Source organism: Mastacembelus armatus, chromosome 8 (assembly GCF_900324485.2).
Source record: "Mastacembelus armatus chromosome 8, fMasArm1.2, whole genome shotgun sequence".
NCBI classification, from domain to species: domain Eukaryota; kingdom Metazoa; phylum Chordata; class Actinopteri; order Synbranchiformes; family Mastacembelidae; genus Mastacembelus; species Mastacembelus armatus.
Window position 1 is genome coordinate 8,249,454 of NC_046640.1, and position 21,344 is coordinate 8,270,797.

Below are 21,344 nucleotides of genomic sequence, written 5' to 3' on the forward strand. Positions count from 1 at the left end.
TATGTTCTGCTGTTATGTTGCATGTTACGTAGTTTACCCTGTCCAGTGTGTACTTAGTCTAGTGTAGTGGTTTGGCCTGCCACCCTTAGTGTAGTTACTGTCGCACTTCATGCCCTACCCTGTTGTTACAATAGTCTGTAGAGAAATCATGACAATCACATTCAGTAATTATCACAGATCACAAATACAAGTGGCTGAATTGATTTTGTTCCACAGGGTGGCTAGGCACCCCCTTAGGGATACGATGAGGAGCTCAGAGTAGAGCTGCTGCTTCTCCACATCGAGACGAGCCAGTTGAGGCATTTGTCTCAGATGCCTTCTGGGCACCTCTCCCTGGGGAGGTGTTCCAGGCATTTCCCACGGGGAGGAAGCCTCGGGGAGGACCCAGGACATGTTGGAGGGACGACATCTCGTCTGGTCTGAGAACGCCTTGGCATCTCCCCGGAAGAGCTAGTGGAGGAGTCTGGGGAGAGGAAGGTCTGGGCATCTTTGCTTAGACTGCTGCCACCATGACCCAACCATGGATAAATGGAGGAAATGAATGGATGGACACGACCATAAAACTATAAAATGTGTGGCTTTTTTTTAATTCTGTTTAATGAAAAGCAAAAACTATATAGCTCAGCACTGTACACAGTAATGCAGAAAAAAAAATACATGCGCTTTCTTCAATCAAACCACACAAGCCAAGTTCATTTAAATAAGACAACTCTGGATAATCTGAGTTAAAGTCAGTTAAAATTAAAGTTTTCTCTGAGCTCATGTTAGAATAACGCATTGTTCGCTGAGGCTTCAGCTGATTTTCACTCTCTTAGTCTCTGCATTGTGTGTCATTTCTTCCTCCGGGTCTCGTTTGGCACCTCGGCCCGTCGCTGTAGCCCTGGTCATCTTCTCCACAGTGTTCACCTCAAAGCTGCTTTCTCTCGCATGTCTGAGCTCCCTCCTCTCTCTGCGCTCCTCCATCTCACCGATATCCTCAGCAAAGAGGGTTTTAAGTGCGGGAATGAGTCGAGGCAGAATTTTAACATCTCCAAAGCGAATCTAACAGAAGAAGAAATTTAGAACATGGTTAAGACACTTGACCAAGTATGTATTTTAACTAAAGTAGTGTGGCTCATCAGTGCAATATCTTCCAACCCCCTTCTTTTCAGTATAGCATCTACAAAGGTACGATCAGAAAGGAAAACACTGCAGTGAACTAAATCAGTAAAAAGCATGAGTGCAGCTGTCCAGGTACAACATATTCCCTGCAGTCTCACACTCAAGTTGTGGGTCTCATACTGATGAAACAGCAAGTTTAGGAATGTAATGCCATTTACGGGTATCTGTCAGGAGCTTGGTGAGATACCCTTTACCCACATGACAGCTGAATGAATGAACATTGTCTACAGTGCTACTCACTCTCATGTGGTCGAATGATATTCCCACTCTCTCACTGAAGTCTTCACTGAAGAGGGGGACCTTGGCGTAACGTTGGCTGAAGTGGTTCAGCATAATGAAGTCAGCGTTCATCCTCATGCCGACACTGATGGCCTGGGAGGTCGTGCTGTCAGAAAACAAAGCGGAAATCTGAGATTCACACTGGTTTCTTTCTCATATTTTACATTTTACTGAGTTCCTCAAAGGATGTCTTTTAACAGGAAGACATTCTCTACATTCATTAAATATGCGTTCACAAAGACATTCCCAATCTGCTGCCATAAAAAGGTACAAATAAATGGATGCCAATTGTCTGGAGTGCAAAACATGTAAAGATAATTGCAACTGCAAACAGCCAATAAAGTGTATTTTCTTACGATGGGTGACATAAAACTTTGACTGCTGCTATTTTCCTTATTTCAACTATTTCTTTTTTATTGCTCTCACCTGTGTCTTTTCTCTACAGCTTCCTCCTCAAGCAGGTCTTCCAGCGTGGCCTCGTGGATTAGTAAGGTTGCATTCTTTCCTAAAAAGTAAGAGCCTGAATCAGAAGCCTGAATCACTGACAGGGACTTAGAGCCTCTTCCTATCCCAGAGGACTGCAATAAGTTAGTCTGTGTAATAAAACGCCACGCCCTGTTTGTCTGGTGAGCTGAGTCATCTATAATGAACAGGCATAGGATATACTCCCTGTCTCTGGATGGAATCCAGTTGAGCAATTTAACAAGATTCAATGAAGTGGGATCCCATGGGAGTAATTTGGAGAACCTGCCAACCAAGGGAATGATCGAAAGCACTAAGAAATATTGGATAAATTATTCAGAACAACCCCTGTAGTCAGGCTACAGTTATGATGACCTCACATGAGTCCTTGAAATATTAAAACATATGCCCAATTTGCTATTACTTAGATCTGTCTAAATATTCAGTACAGTATGGACTCTAATCACTCAGAGGTACTAACCGATGTCAACAAGTGCATCGCAGGGCATGGTGTCACCAGAAAAGGCCAGTTTCCACCCTGACCGGTGAGTGAAGCTGCAGCCGAAGGCGTTCTTGCAGTGACGCACTGTGCACGTCAGGAACTGAAACACAAAAAGAGTCAGTACTCTCAAAAACTCCAAAGGTTCTAATATGGTACTATATGGTAATATGTGACGTTCGAACAGCTGCAGACCTCCTCCAGATCATTTTTTTCCAGCAGCGCTTGAATGAACGACTTAGTCCTCTGTTTGGGTACCTCAGCACCGTAACACAGAAATCTGTTAGGTACCAAGCTGAAAAACAAAACAGATGACATTAAACAGGATGACCTCAGTTCAACAAGAATAAAAATCTAAAGTTTGGCCAACAGCATTGAAAACAGAGATAAGTTAAGTGTCAGAGAAGCGTAAAGCTGAAGTTTGGAATATGGCGCAAAGAGATCTGTGAACATACTTGATATGACTAAGGATCTCCTCGCAGTATTCATGATACTGGTTTAACCAGGACATGATCTGGACTGGAGCGATCAGGTAGATGGGGCTAAATGGCTTTCCTAAAGTTGTCTAAACAGAAATGAGTAAAGCGTAATCATTTTGACATTTATAGACAAAAAAGGTTTTGTGAGAAATACCTTTATAACTGTACTTATCATTTTCAAAGTAGTTTTTAGGAATTAAAAGTATGGAAACAATGTGTCAGCATTAAAAAAAATTAATTACAAAAAATCTCCTCTGACATACCAACGCTCTTTCCCTCTGATACAGCAACTTTAGCAGCCCCTGAAACAAAAACACTGACATCAGGACCACTAGTTATAGAGCAGGCTCAGCACAACCCCCAGATGGTGTCTACTTGTCAGTTGAGCATGGTGTATGCTGTGGCCACTTACTGTGTGGTGATCAGCATGCAAGTGTGAGATGAAGACCGTTGAGATTTTGGAGAGTGCGTCATCCACACCGTCCCCATAGTGTCTGCAGAGCTGACCGAAGGTTCCCTCTCCACAGTCCAACAGCAGTGACTGACTCGGGCTGCAGGGACACACAAACACAGAAGCTCTACATGAGGAACTCTACACTGGACATGCAAATAAAGTAAATGGCCAGTATCTCACAGGACACTCCCCTCTCTCTTAAAGATGCAATGCACATTTAAATACATTTTTAACATTAAGTTTCTAATGTACCCCTGGGTTTTGGGGGAGAAAAAGCAGACTCATACCTGATGTTAACTAAAGTGCCACTGACGTTTCTGATCTTCATTGGAAGTGCTGATCCTGTTCCCAAGAAAACCACCTCTGGATACATTTCTCCTTTCCCTGCTGTATAAAACATAACCATAGTTGTAGAACCCACTAACTTGTGCAAATAGGCAACTTAAGTTAAATGAATAAAAATATGCTTTTTTTTTGATAATAAACATCACAGAAAGACCAAAAACTGGAAACCATTCAGTGAGGAGAGCTGACCAGAAGGCTGTGCTTTGTCAGTGGAGCAAAACTTCTTGTACTTCTCCACTTCTTCCAGAAAGTTTGGGACCTCAGCAGCTTCTTCCACAAACTCCTTGGCATTGCAGGAGAGGATGGCATCTCTAAGGAAGGAGAAACAGAGTCAACACATACTGCTACCTTTCTTTGCACATCTGACCTGATGTGCTTCTACAGGTCTTGACAGTGGAGGGGGGAAAAAAAAAAACAGGCCCTGTAAGATGAGGTTAAAAAAGAAGAAAGGGAAAAGAAGCAGCTGAGTGGTCCATCCCAGATTGTTTTCTGTGACATGCTTGGAGCGTTGAGCTGCAGAGTAATGTTGGCTAAATTGGGCGGATTGAAGGACAAACTAACCTTTGCCACTCCATTACGGGTCTGAGCTGGAACCTGAGCAGACACTCGGCTCTAACGTTAGGGACGTGCAGAGCAGCCTGAGGCTCCTGGGGGGGAAGAAAAAAAAAAAAAAAAAAAAAAGAACCTTTTAATGTTTTCCTTTTATGTGCCATACCTGATCATTCACTGCAAACTGGGTTTAAAGCAAGCTCTAAATAGAGTTAGTGAGACAGGGAAAAATGGGTGTCATGTAATATCAAAGTAACAAATTCCTACACTAGGCATGTTAAGAAGGCAGTCCACTATCACATGAAGTTCAGTTGACTCATGAAGAGTACTAGCCTGGAAAAACTAATGTTTTCTGTGGTGCCGGAGGACTTTTTTGTCTCAGAAATGTATTGTTTTTCACTAAGATCTATGAAGACACAGCAGACTGGTTGCATTCTGGGAAGCATAGGATGCAGAGTTTTAAGAGTCACACTATGACTACACCTGCATTCACAATAAGGGATGGAAAATAACCTGTGACCACTTTTATTTAGACAATTTAAGCCAGTGCTGTTAAAATATCGGGCACTTCAGAGAGATCTGGGAGAGGTCTGATAAATGTCCTTAAGTCATGTCACTTGTGTCCACATCAGTTTATGCTGAAGACAAGTTTCACTCCAAATCCTGGAGTGGTGGGCTAACCAGCTCACACCTCAGCTCTGCTTGAGGCTTGTGGCTACATTAGTTCCTACTGCCTTAACGCACCTGAAATTCTGACCAAATTGAGTTTGAGATGCATTGTGGGTACTCTAGGTGCCAGGTCTTGATGATGTTTCTCGATCTGCTACACTGATCTTCATGTTTTGTTTTTTTTTTTAACTTCATGATTCTGACAATGATACATGACTGATAAGCCAAATCAACACAGTCAAACCTTAGTTGAACTTTAAAATAAATATTATTTGCAAGTTGGTTACTTGTGATATTGGTAATGGGATCAATGTCAGGTTATCTTTCTCTTTCATTTCAATCACTTATCATATCAATTTTTAAAACTTGATGGAAGAGAAATAATTCATAGTCCAACAAAACATAGAACATTTATGTCAATATGAATATTTATGCACAATTTACTAAGAACAAACCCAATATATGAAATATAGTTCCACAATGATGTAAAATGATTACCTTTGTTCTATAACATTTCAGTTCTGGAAAGATCTCTGGGTGAATCATGTTCAGCTGGGCTTGAATCTTGTGGCTTCTGACGTTGTGAACACTACACGTGTGTTCATTAAGGATCAGGTGTTCTGTCGAGGATGGAAACCTACAGAAACAGAAAACTCTCGGGCTCAGTGGGTCACAAATGATGGAGTCACTGCTGAATCTTGTTTTGACATGGGAGAAATCAAACCTCTTCATCCACTCTTTGTACTGATCCATTTTCAAAACGGACTCTGGAGTCATGTGGACCACCAACACAGCAGGGTCCTCTGTCCCTCCTGTTTGGTACCTAAGGAGAATGTGTGCATTTGATTACACTAAAGATCAAGCTACATTTCTTATTGCTAAAAACGTACTGCTCAGATAAACAGCGTTACCTCCTCAGCTGCTGATTTGTGGAAACAGCCTTGACAAACTCCTCAGACGGACACTCAACTACAATAAAGACTGGTCCTGGGTCAGTGGGAGTACACACCTGCTCTGGCCGGATCTAAAAGATGGCAGAAACAGTGTCCGTAAATACAGTTCATGCACCATGTGATATTTCAGGGTGAGCATCTTTAAACAGCACCTCTTTCCCTTCGTACGTTATGCTTTTCCCATTCTTCAGTGCTGCCACGAGTGGACCGATTGCTGCTGTGCCCCTGTGGGAGCAAAAGGTTTCATAATTACAGCATTACTTTCAAAACACTAACACAAAAACAAATACATTCATCTACTATTGTGGCTTTTTAAATCATTTATCATGTGAAAAAATCAAACATTTTGTGGTCCCAGCTTCTCAAATAAAAGGTTTTGCTACTTTTCTCCATGTTGTTAATTTATCTGTTGCTCAGACAAACAACTGAGGCATTTTTTTTTTTTACAATTTGTTTTTACTGTTTTCTGACATTTTATGGAGCAGACAACAATGATGAAATAAAGTGACGCCAAACACCAACAAAATATCAATAACAGCAGTTTCTTTTTTTTTTAATGCAGAAATCTACTTACACAGGCAAACCCAGCTCCACGGCTTGAGCAACTAAGAAATTTCCTTTCTTGGGGTGAAGCTGCAAGAGTTTGAAATAGAATTTAAAAGAAGATCTGATGCACAGTTCCTCAATTTGTACATCACACACTTTTTGAACAATTTCCTACCTTACATATGAAGGCAACCACCAAAGGCTTATCTTTAACTGCTGGTCTTTCACCTACAACATAATTCAAACAAATACTATAAAGCACAGCAACTTTTTTTATATTTATATATATATATATATATATATATTTAATATGTCACAGAAGTGCCCCCACATTTTCTCATTTTAACCAGATGTGTGCAGCTTTTGTTTCCACTTTGCAAAGTATTGTGGAAAACAATACTACCTATTACCTCCTGGCAGAACAAGGAAGCAGATCAACCTCTCAAACACTGATTATGAGCGAGTTTCCCCCAGTTCGTGAACTCACCTGGATTTGCTCCAGAAGTGTCATCTCTCTGTGGAGAGTCAGGGCTGTGAGAGGGGCTGCTCCTGCCTAACCTGGGGGACAGTTTTCTGCCATCAGTCTGAGCTAAAAAGCAAACACAAAAGAGAGTCAACACTTAACGACAAAGAGACTAAACAAATCGGGGAAAGTTGAAGTGAACAGAAGAAAGCAGGAAACAATCTAAAAGCAGAAGTATGAATATCTGATCTCACCGAATATTGGCACTTGGTAAACAGTCATTGTATCGTCTGTGTACGTCTCTTCGGTGTAAGGTCGAACCGCTGGGAGTATACAATACAGTGAATCACACAAAGATACTGATAATGCAAATGCATGCATGTAATTCAGTTCAGGACATTCAACATACACAGCTTGATGTCTTCCAGCGGCCCAGAAAATGACTTGATGGCATTCAGATAGTTCTCCTTCGATTTAAAACAGACACACAAAAAGAAAGACAGCAGAGGTATCGTGAGCACATGTTGGATTAAAAACTCCTACAGATGTGTTCATACAGCACAACTGAGCTTCCCACCAGCTGTGGCGGTCCAGAGAGAATGCACTCAGGGACACCAGTGTCCTTCAAGGTTAATATCATCCCTGGAGAAAGGACGACAAGATATAGATAAGGGTTCAATTTACCCAGAAATGTCTTTAGCTGCTAATCCCTCAGTTTATCAGACATACGTTACTGACCTGATAAACCCCCAACGTTCTCCCAGCTCAGTCTGGTCAGGAAGATGTTGTCCAAGCGAGCAGCTTTCAGTCTGTCACAGGGAAACACATTGAATTTAACTCCATCTGTCAGGCTGACCGAGGTGACGACAATGGACTCAGGCCAGGATGGATGAACTGGCTACTTACTTGTGCTCCTGCATGAGTCTCTGTGTTCCTTCACCACAGTTGAACAGGTACCTGCAGCAGACAGGAGGGATGTATCAAAGTGCTGTGTGACACAATGTTACTGTTGGATAAGAATACTGTGGTGCAGACTGCTCAACATTTTCATGATCATTTCTAACAATGTTGATCTGGGTTTTGCTCAAATATATTTGAGAAGCAGTACAATCAGGAAAATGTACTTAATGTATCAGAAATAAACAGAAACAGAAAAATATCCCCTGTGAGTGCTATACTAAACATTTTGTAATTAGACTGTTATTATGATGCTTATGTGCTCTCTCTACTGTAGTTGAGTGAGGTGTAGTGAATTTTTAACTAGCCGACAACCAAGATTTCATTTCATTTTAAAATGGATAAATTGCCATTTAAGCTATGCCCAATAACTCATAACAATAAATTTTTAAAAATGTCCCGATTTTCTATTTTAATTAATAAACTGAAATCTCATTCACAAAAGTATTCAGACTCTCACTTTTGTACTTTATAAAAAAAAATAAAATAAAAAAAAAAAAACCTTTGGCAGCAATTACAGCTTAAATTCTTCTTGGGTGGCCCCTGGATCTGGGCAGTTTATCAGGTTATGCTTGGCAGATCCTCTCAAGCTCCACCAGACTGGATGGGAAGCATCTGTGCAGTTCCACCTACATGTCTGTACACAGATATTCTGTGGAGTTTAGGTCTGGGCTGGACCACTTAAAGACAGACAGAGACTTGTCCTGAAGTCGCTGCAGTCTTTTCTTGGCTGTTTGCTTCAGGTCACTCTCCTGCTGAAAGGTGAACCATCACACCATCCTCTAGGAGTTTTTCCTCTCCCCAGAGCCCCATGCTGGCTCTCATAAGTATTTCACTCAAAGTGGCTTCTGACTGCTGCAATAATCCTGATGGTTCCGAATTTCTTCCCTTCCACCATTACGGAGGCTGCTGGGTTCCTGAGAACACCCAGCATGTCCTGAAGTGGCTTTAGACCCTTGTCCTGACCTATACACCACCAGTTTTGTCACAAGGGCCTAAGATTTCTTTCTTTTTTTCCCCAAAGGGTCAGGACATTTTTGTAAATATGAGATTTCGGTTTTTCATTTGAATAATTAAGCAAACATGTCTAAAACCATGCTAGTTGGATGGGTAAAACGACAACTTTATTTAAAATTAGATGGACAACACAAACTGTGTAAAACGAGAGACCCAGTCATTTCATAGCTGATCATTTAACCTACAACAGCTGAGCTCTGACATGCTGAATGAGGCATGTTCAAGTGGTGACAGGAGCCTTTCCCGTCCTGTTGTTACCTGTTGTAGTCGGAGAAGACATAAAGTGACGCAGCGTTATCTCTGCTTCCAGCACCGACCACCTGCACGTACACAATCGACGGTCCGCGATCGTCTCCTCGTTTACTCCTGCTCTCTTTGCTTTTCACTTTCCGCAGCGGCTCCTTCAGCTTGGCTTTCTTCTTCGGACCCTGCAGCTGTCTCCACTCCGGGTTGTTATTATTATTATTATTGGTCGCCATTGTTCGTAAAAATTGGAAGAGAGTCCGATGGAAAAGGGAATCGGGGCGCGGGGGTGTCAAAGGGGCAGCACACACGGCTCTGGCTTTCACAAACAGAAATGTAAAGGACTTGAGTTTAAAATTAACCGTATTCATAATAGGTCACCCAATAATTAAATTAATACGACCAACTGGAAAGTCACACGTAAGGGTGCTTACGTAACCCTTTAACGCACATTTCTACACGCGCTTTGATCAATTAATGACTCTTTACTGGCCCGTACAGCAGGACTTTAAAGGTTGGTGGACAACATGTGACATTTCTTCCGGCATCTAATGATGACGTTTACATATCTTATCGTTCATTGGTGACAGTAGCAGGTGTTTGGACCAATCACAGCGGCCTTTGGACAGAGGGAGGCGGGGTCAGGGCGTTAACAAGGTAATACAAAATAAAAGCCTTGTCCCGCCCTTGTAAAGCATCTTTATCAAAATAATAATTAATAAATAAATATCGTTTTAAGTTACAACACTTAATTGTAAAGACATTACAGTGTCACTACAACTTTCACTCCACCAGTAATGACTGTATGTCTCGGTTGGCATTTTCAGTTTGCTCACTGTTCACTGCACTAATTTTCCCTTTGTGTGCTTTATTTGACAATGTTAACGAACATACAATACACAGGAAAACATACATTAGAACTAATGTAAATGATAAATACATGTGTCTAATGTTTGTGCACAGTAGGATAACACTGCCATGCTATTCACACTTATTAGAAAATTCAAGCTCTGTGCTCCTAAACGACCCGTTTATTCAGGTTTTTCCTTTGTCACCTATCTCAATATGACCACATCAGCTATTTATTCACATACCTACAGCAATCCATCTGAGTCAACTATTATATTCAGCAGTATGAATGTTATTTTGTTTTTACGTCGCCTAGTTCACGTGGAATTACAAGTTCGTACATATGTTGTACTAGCACAGATTCGCATCAGAGTCAGATGCAGTATCACAGCAATACTTGGATGCAAAATACACAGATAAAAAGAAAAAAAACTTGCATGTACTTGCTTGTATGTATGTTCATAGAAGGCACAACACACACTTTTCCTCTCTTTCATTCTCTTTATTCATATAACAGCATAGAGTCCATTGCACAGTGAGCACACTGGACTGCAGGTCCAACATGATTCTGACCAACACTTTAACCTTTCAAACCACTTTACACCCAAAGAAGCAAAACTCCATTAAGATACCAAACACAATGCTTTCATTCACATACAGGGAAGAGGTGGGACAATTTACAAAGAGCATGATTCCAGTATATGGGAGAATCCCATCATGATTTTGGTTCTATAAATACAAGTTCCAGGTTATTCTTTATTTTCTTTAAATCACGGTTACTAATCACTGATATGCGTCCTCATTAAGATGAGTCACGACCACGATTGATTCAGCTGCTGTTACACTTAGGTGGCTGTGCGCCTTTGTATTTGTGAATGAGAGAAACTGAAGTGTGTTACTATATTATATAGACATGACTGAAATGAACACCACTTTTAATGCAAATGGTGTATTTTAGGTTTTACAATTCTCTTTTAACACTGCAATACGGGGACCAAGCAAATTTACATAAGGATTTGTTTTGTTTACGTTGTCTTTTTTTTTTTTTTTTTTTTTTAAATATCTTTACTGCTGCAGACTGGTGTATATTTATCGATATATTTTGTTTTTGTTCTGATATCAGTCCATATACATTGGGGAGCTTGGAGAAGCTGGCATCTGATCCAGGATCCTGCAGACATAACCAGCTACATCAACTGAGCGCTCCTCATACATCTGAATGAACGGGTCTTTCTGGAATGGGGAAGAAAAAAAAAAAAAAAGTTGATTACTACATTTTATACACTAATACAAACTCAAACATAATGAAAAGAAACACAGGAGGAAAAAATATATGTAACATCTAAAAAATAAAACTTAAAATAACTAGAATCACTACAGTAGTTTATTATATGCAATTGTGTTTCACCACAAATAAACATTTTGTATTTTATTAGTGCATTTACTAATGTGAACTCACCAGTAGCTCTTTGTATTTTGGCCTTTTTGACTCATCCTTTGTAAGGCTAGAGGAAAAGATGAAAAACAAAGTGTTAAAACAGTGAAGGTTGCATGTTGTCCACCAGGGGGACAGGAGAGCAAACAGCAGCTGGAGTTTGTACACCCTGATGATGCAACAGACAACCGCAGGCAGAGTCAATTTCTTGATGTTAAAACATAAAAATCAAAGCAGGCTTTTCTTACCACACATTAACAAAGGCGATGAATTTGGGAGAGAAGCGCCTCTCTTCTGAATTGCTGAGCTGTGGAGGGTCTCCTCTCACCACCTGCGTCAGCTGGTCAAACACACTGTTCCACTTTGGGTAGGGAAACCGTCCTGTGGCCAGCTCATACTGAAACATATTATATACACACTGCTAAATACTGCTGAATTTTTATTACCTGTAATATACAAATACTTATGCAATGTTAAATGTATACGTTACATTTTATGTGGACTATAGTGTACCCTTTGAAATTTATGAATATATGACATTGCCTCACTGCATCAGGAATGGCTGCCCATTCACTATTACATTCAGTACAGAAAACTACATGACATCTGGTAAACTGATTCTCACCAACTGTTCAGTCTCATCATGTTAATCATGTAGGGCTTTTTTTTATAATCATCTTAAAAATATAATCAGTGGACATGCATTCAATTGTCCTTCACAATTCACACAACTTTGTGTGACACTACCACGCGAAAGTTCGGACACTTCTCATTCACTTCTGTGGGATAATGTATCCAAACTTTTGACTGGTAGTGTATGTGAAACCTGATATATATATATATATATATATATATATACATATATACACACACACACACAAAGACATTCTGCAGTTTTATAGCATAGTCAGACTACCTGACCTGAAATACTGACTGCTCATCTTAACACATAAATCATAAATATTAATAAAATATTGACCTTCTGGAAAAAAGAACAGATGAGCTGCATCAAAATCATATTTACTTATAACCATCAGGACTGCTTTACAGGTATTGTAATGATTTTACTGACTTAAACCCATACATTTAAAACACTTAATTTTTATTAAGGAAGTGAATATCAGAGCATCTTACAGATCTTTTACTACAAGTCAAGACATTATGACTCACCAGTGTGATTCCCAAACTCCAAACATCTGAGCGGACGTCGTACCCTTGCCTGGACGCACTGGGGTCTATTCTCTCTGGCTGAAAATGAAACAGGAGACTGATCAAAACTTGGGTCAATCAATAACTTTATTACTAACCAATTTATGTACTTTGACTTGAGTTATATGCTGGAAAAAATGCAAACACCAAGTAATTAAACTAATATATTTTTTTATAAATAGTAACTGCACATCAGCGATAAACAGCTCCAGGACCAGGGACACCTGCAGAAGGTACAGAGAGAGAGAGAGAGAGAGAGAGAGAGAGAGGGAGGGAAAGAGCACAAACTAGGGGAGAGAGAGAGCACAAGGTTAGTAACATTCAATGGTGGAATATACATGAGGTGGGAGAGAAGGGGGGGGGGGGGGGGGGGGGGGTTAGGGTAGGGGAGCTCAGTGCACCGATGGTCCTCGGGCAGTCTAGGCCTATAGCAGCATAACTAAGGGATGGTTCAGGGTTGCCTGAAGCCAGCCCTAACTATATGCTTTGTCAAAGAGGAAGGTTTTAAGTCTAGCCTTAAAAGTACAGAGAGTGTCTGCCTCCTGAACCCAGGCTGGGAGCTGGTTCCACAGGAGAGGAGCTTGATAGCTAAAGGCTCTGCACACTATTACTTATATGTAATGTTACAATTAAGTTAAACCCACAGTGGAAACAGATTAAACCACAAAAGCAAGCCACATTATTATGTTAATAAAACACATTTTAGTAAAGGATTTTGGCTAATGTATAATTATTATATTATTATTACTGTATGCACAGTAATAGTGCATATCTTGCTGCACTTCTTACCAAGAATTTTACAGATGTAATACTAAGGATTGTAAGGACTGAAATTATGATATCAGCCAGGTTTTTGGACAGTTTTGACTCCAGTTGTAAGAACAAATGTCACTCTCCTTTTGGTGGCCAGATGAATTAAACTTTGGGGCTTTAAACTCAACAATGCAAACACACACACAAAACCAAAAAAACAAAACTGTACAGTATGTAAACAACTTATGAAACATCATTGTTCCTGGAGTTTAAAAACATGGAAAAACAGCCTGATTTCAAGTCCAGGGGGTGCCTCATAATGTTTTTATGCTTCTACAGGCTTGAGCACCACAAAGAAACAGATGTTCATGCCCAAGCTGGGCCAAAACAAATCCACAGCTAGACAAGCTCCCCCTGAGAATACCACAGCAACTCATCACCTCTGGGCATGTTTTCACCTGCACAAGACGATGCCATCAGCTCTGGAGCTCACACATAAGTAACACATTCTTCCTCTCAGGACTTCAGCATAGCTCTGCATGCCTTACAAGACCACTTGTGCCAATTCGGCTGTTCAGAACTCTTCAGTTCTTCAAACACCGCAGAGCAGGCTTGATAATGAAGTATGTCAGAAGACTGCAGAAGTCTCCTTCCTCTCCTGCTGCTGCGCTGAGAGGAGGAAGCGCCTCACTGGCCCATTTACAGGCCTGAATTAGATGCTGATGTCACCTAGCAGAGTGGGGCAGTCTGTGCTGCAGCACTGATGGGTTTTATGGAACAGCAGCTGACTACCGCAATGAGCTGCTCACATCTGCCAGGACTGGAGGTGCTTAGTCTCTACAGTCGGAGCATATCAATCACTAATCAATAATTAGAATCTTAATAATCCATTAACTGTTTAACATAGCTCCACCTTTTATAAACCTTTGAGTTTTCAATTGCTGTCACAACAAAATCTGAAACGACAAGATGACACATTGGTTCTTGCATTTCTCTTAAACACAATAATGAACTGTGTGCAGAGCTTTGAAAAAGAGAAATCATGTACAATAGCTTTTGTCTAAAACTGGATCAGCCAAACAAAACCATAACTATGACCACAAAGATTTGTGAATTAAAAATTCCAGGTCATTGAAAAGCCACAAACAATAAGCCTCCCCAGCTGTACTGAGGTCAGTTTTTCTATGTCACTAAGCCTGCAGCAACCAGCAGCTCGGTGATCAAACACCTGGCGAGCATGCCAGCTGGAAACAAGAGACTGGAGCTGAGATTCCTGCATTGTGAGCTCACAGTCGCGGGAAGCTGCTGGGTGACTTCGTTCAGACCAAGTCATGTATGCATGAATGAAGCTCTCTGCCTCGGCCTTACAGAGGGCAGAGTGTTTGCGTGCTGGTGTCGATACGCTGCTGGGTCTCAATAGTGTCTCACCAAATTTAGAATGGAAACTGCTACGGAGTGACCGGGGGGTGCACCCTGCTGACGTGACATAACGCCATGACAGAAAATAACCTCGAGTGATGATGACATGATGAGATCACCAGTTTTAACTACTGATGCTTTGGTGTTTTTCAAATATGTTTTGGCTGCTCAAAAAACATGGCCTCATTAAGAAACAGTTCATATACGTGATAACCATTTGATCATTTTTACCTATGCAGATATGCAGCTTCTTAAATGTGAAGATCTACTGATTCACTGTATTTTATATCATTGTAAACGGAATATTGGTCACACTAAATAAAACACTAATGGTAACATGAATAGCCTCGTGGAAAAGATGAAAGTGGAATGGACGTTACACATTGAAATTTGTCATTAGACATTAGGTTTTTACCACTTTTTTACTGTTACTGTTACTTTAATGTTCTTTTCAAATGCAACACAGCTCAGTTAATGGAATAACAATGCAATAGGTAATAAGATCATACCAGCTTCAAAACACTAAAGACACCATTACACACGATCTATTACCTGTAACTCGTTGCCAGGTCTATTGATCAAGTAGATTTGTAGCTGTCAAAACTCACTTATATTTTCAAACACTCAACATAAGGAAGACAGGCTGGCCTTAGAAGACATTTTAGTTATGAATAATAAAAAACAAATGTGCAATAGGAAAGAGCAACTCCTACCAGTGCATTACAGCCTATCTTTTAAACCTTTTAAGGTCATATGTATCTTGATGATTCACAATTCTCAGAACCATCTGTAGTGTTTTTATCATGGTTTTTTTATGGGTACAGACCGAAACATGACTGCTGTCGTTTGTCAGGTGATAAGTAAGACACCTGACCTTCCGCATCGTGTTTTAAACAAAAGGTGGAACTGCTGGCTTTTGTAATCTATGACTCTCTGAGACAGTCATAGTGGTTGGAATGAAGTGCAGACAGAAATATGCAAAAGTATCTTTTATTTTGGAGAGCAGTGACAAAACCTCTACTATGTTTCTTTGTGGGACTGAGCTCTATAGCTCAGAAACACTGTGCTACTTACTGCCATGTATGGTCTGCACCCCGCATCTCTGGTTTTGGCAATGGAGTCCACCAGCTGACCACTGATGCCAAAGTCACACAGCTTAATGTTTCCGTTCCTGTCCAGGAGGATGTTTGACGGCTTAATGTCTAAGAGACAGAAAAGACGGAGTGTGACGAAAAAACGCCCGAATTTACAAAACTAGGAAATTTTGGTTAATAGGAGAGCATCTGGTATCACCGTACCTCTGTGTATTATTTTCAAGTTTTCTTTTAAGTGGTTAAGTGCTTTCACAGTCTGCGAAACACAAAAACACATTTAGTAGCCGAAAGCAAAAAAAGGGCTTCATTTTGGAAAAGCATTATATAGTTGTAAAGACTTACAGCTAATGTTATTTTTCCTAATATTTCTTCTGGAATCACATCATCTAATGAGCAATATACAAATTTGTAAAATTTGTCTAAGGAGGTAGCCATAAGTTCCATACAAATCCAACAGTCACCCTGAAACATAAGAAATGCTGTCATTCATTGGAGATATAATGCAGACATTATCAAAAATCAAATTTGAAAATCCTAGAACGAGCACAAAGACTTAAATTTAGCAACACATTAACTCTTAAATATGACTTCATTTCACCTCTCTGAACAGAGCACCATAAAACTGCACAATGTAAGGACAATCACTACTTCTCATGACCACATCCAAATCCATCAGCAGCTGCTTCTGCTCCTTTTCATCAACCGTTGACCGAATTCTCTGTGATAAAAACATAAACATACCAGCATAAACGAATGATATCATGCCACTTTAAATCTGCATTTGTGTCTTTAATCGAGACAAATGGTCACCTTGACTGCCATGATCTGGTTACTTGGTTTGTGCACCATCTTGTTGACAGAGCCGTAAGCCCCGCGACCGATCTCGCCCAAATCTTTTAGATCCTCGGCTGTGAAGTCCCAGTGCTGCTCAGGGGAGATCTTCAACTTTCCTGATGATTCGATGCTGTGTGTCCTCAGCCTCTCTCTGACAAAAATCAGAAGTTTACAGTATGTGTGTAAGGAGGAACGGAAACATGCAAAATAAAAAGAAACAGCTGAATGTGGTATCACTGGATTTCTTTAGGGGGAACTGACACGAGCTCTGGGGTTTACTCACATGTGCGGGTTTTGAAAGGGTGGCCCCGACGTGTTCAGTGTGAATCTAGTCGTGGGTTTGATTAGAGGGTTGGCAAAGTTCAACTTCAGGGCTTTGCGTTTACCTGAGCAGGAGAAGAAACCATAGCTTCATCAGAGTCTAGATGAAGCAACAAATGTCGAGGGTTGGGCAAGACCAAAACAAAACTCACACCACATGAAAGGTCTGAGTGACAAGTGAATGAAAACAATGCAAACCATAAAACAAGACAATGTGAAGAATGAGGAAGTGAGTAAATTTATCAGATCGATTGAGGGCATGCTTTCCAAATAATAAAAATTAAGGCAAGTGCTACATCATCATATATGGATGTTTTTACACAATATAGCAATGAGTTGTGCATATCCAGATAATTTAATTAAGCCTGATGATTTTTAAGAATCTTATTGTTAACAAATCCCATGAAAACACCAAATCCAATAATTAAGTGATTCTTCTAACAAGTACTGTGCATGTATGCCATTAGGCTCCATTACCTTTGTTACCATGAACACACACACTGTGGTTTATTTTGACCCAGTCCCCAGTACTGCTGTTAAACCCTCTTGAGAGCACCAAATGTCCATCCGTCCGCCGCTGAAAATAGACCCAAACAAATGCACAAGTTCCTGCTATTTGAGAAACATCTGCTAAAAGCTACAGTGACCAGCTGTTTTAGGAAATGACTGAACTTTTTAAAAAAGAAAGCTGTATATGTGTGAACAATATTTTTAAAAGATGTGCAATTTCCGTAGCGACTGATGGGCTTGGGGCTGAGAGCGGCAGGCTAGGTCGGGAAGTTGTAAAGTGTTTTTCATGGAATTTGTTGACAATAGGAAAAGACTTTATCCTACAGTATATCATCCTCATTCCTTACATTACCCATCATTTCAATACTTAATGGGTAATATTTGCACAACAATGGAAGGTAAGCGTATATGTTAGTTCTCTTTACATTCTGCGTACACTCCCCAGGCCACTTCATGTGGTACACCTAGACCAATCCAAATCAGTCCAGCACAAGTGAGCCTTAAAGACTACACATATGCATGGATATATAATCCTTCTGATGCAGAAACAGAAATGTAGCATGCTGCTAAAATCTAAAGACCCACATTCACGATACATAAAACCAACCAACCTAAACATAAAATGGGCAAAACAGAAACCACTGATACAGGTCTTTGATGGAGACATGCTTCTCAAGGCCAACTGCTTTGATTTCACCTTGAATAACAGGATAGCGCTCCCCTGCTCGCTCCACCCAAAATACCACAAGAATGTGTGCGCGCTTCAATGGAAAACATCACTTGAAATGACAACTTCTGTGTGTGTGTACCTTGTCTCGACAAGCAAGTGCTATGCTGAACTGCACCCATGCCAAAAAAAAAAACAAAGTTGGGGAAAAAAAAAGTAATTGTGACAACACTGAAGGCAACACTACTTTTACTTGTTAGTTCCACACTGAATTAGTCAGATAGAGCTTCCATCACAGTATTTAATTGGGAAAACAGTTCTTTTATTCAGCTGTGAGAGCTCTTTTATTGGAATGACATGATCTTGTGCCAAAACATCCATGGAAGCTCTGAATTTTAGGCTTGTGCCGATGAGAACAATTACACCTTACCTGCAGTTGATTTTGACAAGAAGTTACTAAAATAAGGAAGACAATAAACTGCTTTTTGTGCAGCAAGTGATTTATTAAACCATGTGTCTGACAAGCTACAGCTCTGTTACCTGAACAAGATATATTAAGCACTGGACTATTTGCTACCGGCACAAGCCTACTTGAACCCATCAATAGTGCTGACTTGGATTAGTTGAGAACAGCAGGACAGAGTCCCCCATACCAGACCATCAGGCGGAAACAAAGGGATGAGAACTGTTGTTGCTGAAGCAAAAGAGGTTTGGCTTACTTGGGGGAGCTCCAGACAGGTTTATCTGAAACCCTAGAGGTGAGAAGACAGCTTTTATTTTCTTCATATTTCACCTTGTCAGTCCTTGCCAGAGACTGTGCTGTTAGCTAAACTTCAGTAGCCTTCCTTGGTGAAAAGGTTGTAAAATCACATCTCCCTGAAATAAAACTGGTGTAATTTTATCTAAAAAAAAAAAAAAAACAGAACTAAAAGGAATCCTGCAGCTTTACGGTTTAAATAATCACAGAAATTGGCCTTGCTTTGCCGGATTATCAAAAATACTGGAGCATTTGAATGCATCGCTAAATGCATTTTTTTAGGGAGGGTAATAACTTAACATGCACATGTAATTATGAGACAGCTACAAGCACTCGATGAAGTTTGTCATGTGTCAGTCAGTGCAATAACAAATGAAGGAGCCAAAAGGGGGGATGGGGGAGGTCTAGAAGTACATATGAAATACCATCATGAAATGACTTTGCAACAAGAAAACATTACAGCTTAATACACGTTTGTCTTGGGACAGCTCACCATCATTCAGCATCATGTCAGGAGTTAGGAATCATGGGATAGCAGCATTAAGGTAAAAGGTGAAATAATATCAGAGTATGGTGAATGAAAACAGGATTACACATCAGGGCTAAATGTCAGATAATTATAAATATAAAACCTAATTAAAGCATTTAAGCTGAGGTTCTCACTACTAAAGACCATCTACTATTATGGAACCTAACCAGGGTACAAAATTAAAATGCACTCCAATTATACTGATTACATGAAAATGAAAAAATAATTAGTTATTAAATATACACTATATTTAATTTAGGAGTTTAAAATGAAGCAGCTAAAAAAAAATCAAACCTTATTTAAGAGTGTATGGCAGGGATTCACCCAATGAAGAATCATTCTTCTTCTGTGGTTACATTAATCCTGGTGCTTTCACTTCCCATAACTTGCCAAATTGATCGTATAGTAAAAACTGCTTATCCTTCTCTACTAAGTCAATGAAATGTGTAGCTACCTGTTTCACTCTGACATCTCCAGCAGGTGTTGGACTCTGAAAGTTAAAATGAGACAGTGTTTTTACAGACATTCAAGTCAAGTGTAATGAGCATTGGTTTAGTGGTGGGAACATACTGGTCCAGATGTTCCCGTCCTCTAGAGGATGGAGAAGCTCACTCCATACACTGAACACACTCAGTGTTTCATAAAGTTGCAATGAAAAATAACCAAACTTTACAAGCAATGGTGGCAATTCAGCCACATATACACAATGCAACATGACTTCTGAACAGCTTTACGTTACAAAGATCTTTTTTTTGTCAATTCAGTTTATTTAACACTACAGCTCCCACTACAAATAATCTACTGGGATTGTGAAGAAGGAAAATTATGCCTCACTGGAGGACAACAGACGCCATAAATGTCAAGGGAGCTGTAACTCAAATACATGATGACACGCTGATTAAATACATGCCGAATAGTGTTTGAGCAGCTGTTTACGGTTTATATGACCGATTTTAGTCGGCTGTCCAGAGGACATATGCAGCTGTGGCCGTGACTTAAAATTGGTTATTTTTATATAGGAGTTCGGCGAGATCCTCCCCAGGCAAATGGGCTAGAATAAAGCGGGACTATGGATGTCCAAAGATAAGGGCATAAATACATTTGGTAAGGTTTGATGCACTGGGGTAATTAACAGCCTGTAAGACCCCTCAGGAAAAATAGAGGTCGGTTCCCTTGGGAGTCTTTTTCAGTCCTGGGTGTAGCCACGGCTAGCCCTGCTAACATTAACCTTCACTGCAGCACAATGTGTGAGCTCCCGGCTACAGGCAGTTATTTCCCCCGGTGCCCACACTTACCCTGCATGCTGCTCATGGTCGTGATGTGCTGGGGCTGGGGCTGGGGCTGGGGCTGGGACTGGGACTGGTGGTGGTGGTGGTGGTGTTGTGCCGCGGATCCCCCGTTATTGCTGCTGTTGTGGCTGCTAGGTGCTGTTGAGTTGTTAGGACTGGGAGTCGCCATTGTTGTGTGTTTGAGCTCCAGCAGCAGCACCGGGCTGCAATGCAGAGACACGGAGAGAGACTTCACCCGTCCCTCCCGGCCGCTACGACTCACTGCTCACTAACGCCAACTTTACACCTTCACGCCCAGCGGCTGGCGACGGCAGGAGACTTTGAAAAGTGCTCAATTGCAAATACGTCTGAAAACCTCTGGGCTAGGTTAAAAGCTAACGTTAACAAAAACAAACACCGAGCCAGGCTAGGCTAACCAAACTGGGTGGCCGAGAAGCTCCAGACCCGCAATCAGCTGACCAAGTGACACTGACATGTCAACACCCACGGCCCCCAGAACTGCTGCTGCAAGCTGGCGGCACTTAGCCACGACCAGGCCGGAAGTCTGCTTCAAAATAAAACGAGGAGGCGTCTCCTAGAGTCATGCGCTCACCAGTACATTT

General features: G+C 40.8%; 2 protein-coding genes across 5 annotated transcripts; both read right to left on the minus strand.

Moving 5' to 3' along the window:
* Positions 1–564: 564 nt before the first annotated feature.
* elac2 (elaC ribonuclease Z 2) lies at positions 565–9,613 on the minus strand. 2 transcript variants are annotated; one of them, XM_026326146.2, is made up of 24 exons: positions 9,092–9,613; positions 7,766–7,816; positions 7,598–7,668; positions 7,437–7,501; positions 7,269–7,326; positions 7,114–7,182; positions 6,884–6,985; positions 6,572–6,624; positions 6,425–6,483; positions 6,003–6,075; positions 5,809–5,921; positions 5,622–5,720; positions 5,396–5,534; positions 4,241–4,326; positions 3,869–3,990; positions 3,622–3,718; positions 3,293–3,431; positions 3,144–3,182; positions 2,857–2,966; positions 2,597–2,696; positions 2,384–2,504; positions 1,867–1,945; positions 1,402–1,546; positions 565–1,041 (listed from the first exon to the last, which is right to left on the minus strand). In XM_026326146.2, exons 1-24 carry the CDS (start codon positions 9,445–9,447, stop codon positions 793–795), a joined length of 2,595 nt encoding a protein of 864 aa, XP_026181931.1. In that variant the 5' UTR covers positions 9,448–9,613; the 3' UTR covers positions 565–792. The 2 variants fall into 2 exon arrangements, with proteins under 2 accessions (XP_026181931.1, XP_026181930.1); XM_026326145.2 differs by having other exon boundaries at positions 3,622–3,721.
* Positions 9,614–10,934: 1,321 nt separating this feature from the next.
* map2k4a (mitogen-activated protein kinase kinase 4a) lies at positions 10,935–21,240 on the minus strand. Of its 3 annotated transcripts, XM_026325082.1 has the most exons (13): positions 20,749–21,240; positions 19,908–19,943; positions 18,887–18,919; positions 16,953–17,055; positions 16,646–16,820; positions 16,434–16,553; positions 16,178–16,297; positions 16,040–16,091; positions 15,816–15,943; positions 12,531–12,608; positions 11,609–11,757; positions 11,385–11,430; positions 10,935–11,158 (listed from the first exon to the last, which is right to left on the minus strand). In XM_026325082.1, the coding sequence occupies exons 1-13, from the start codon at positions 20,909–20,911 to the stop codon at positions 11,045–11,047; spliced, it is 1,317 nt and encodes a 438-aa protein (XP_026180867.1). In that variant the 5' UTR covers positions 20,912–21,240; the 3' UTR covers positions 10,935–11,044. The 3 variants fall into 3 exon arrangements, with proteins under 3 accessions (XP_026180867.1, XP_026180868.1, XP_026180869.1); XM_026325083.1 differs by lacking the exon at positions 18,887–18,919; XM_026325084.2 differs by lacking the exons at positions 18,887–18,919; positions 19,908–19,943; positions 20,749–21,240 and adding an exon at positions 17,468–17,617.
* Positions 21,241–21,344: the final 104 nt, after the last annotated feature.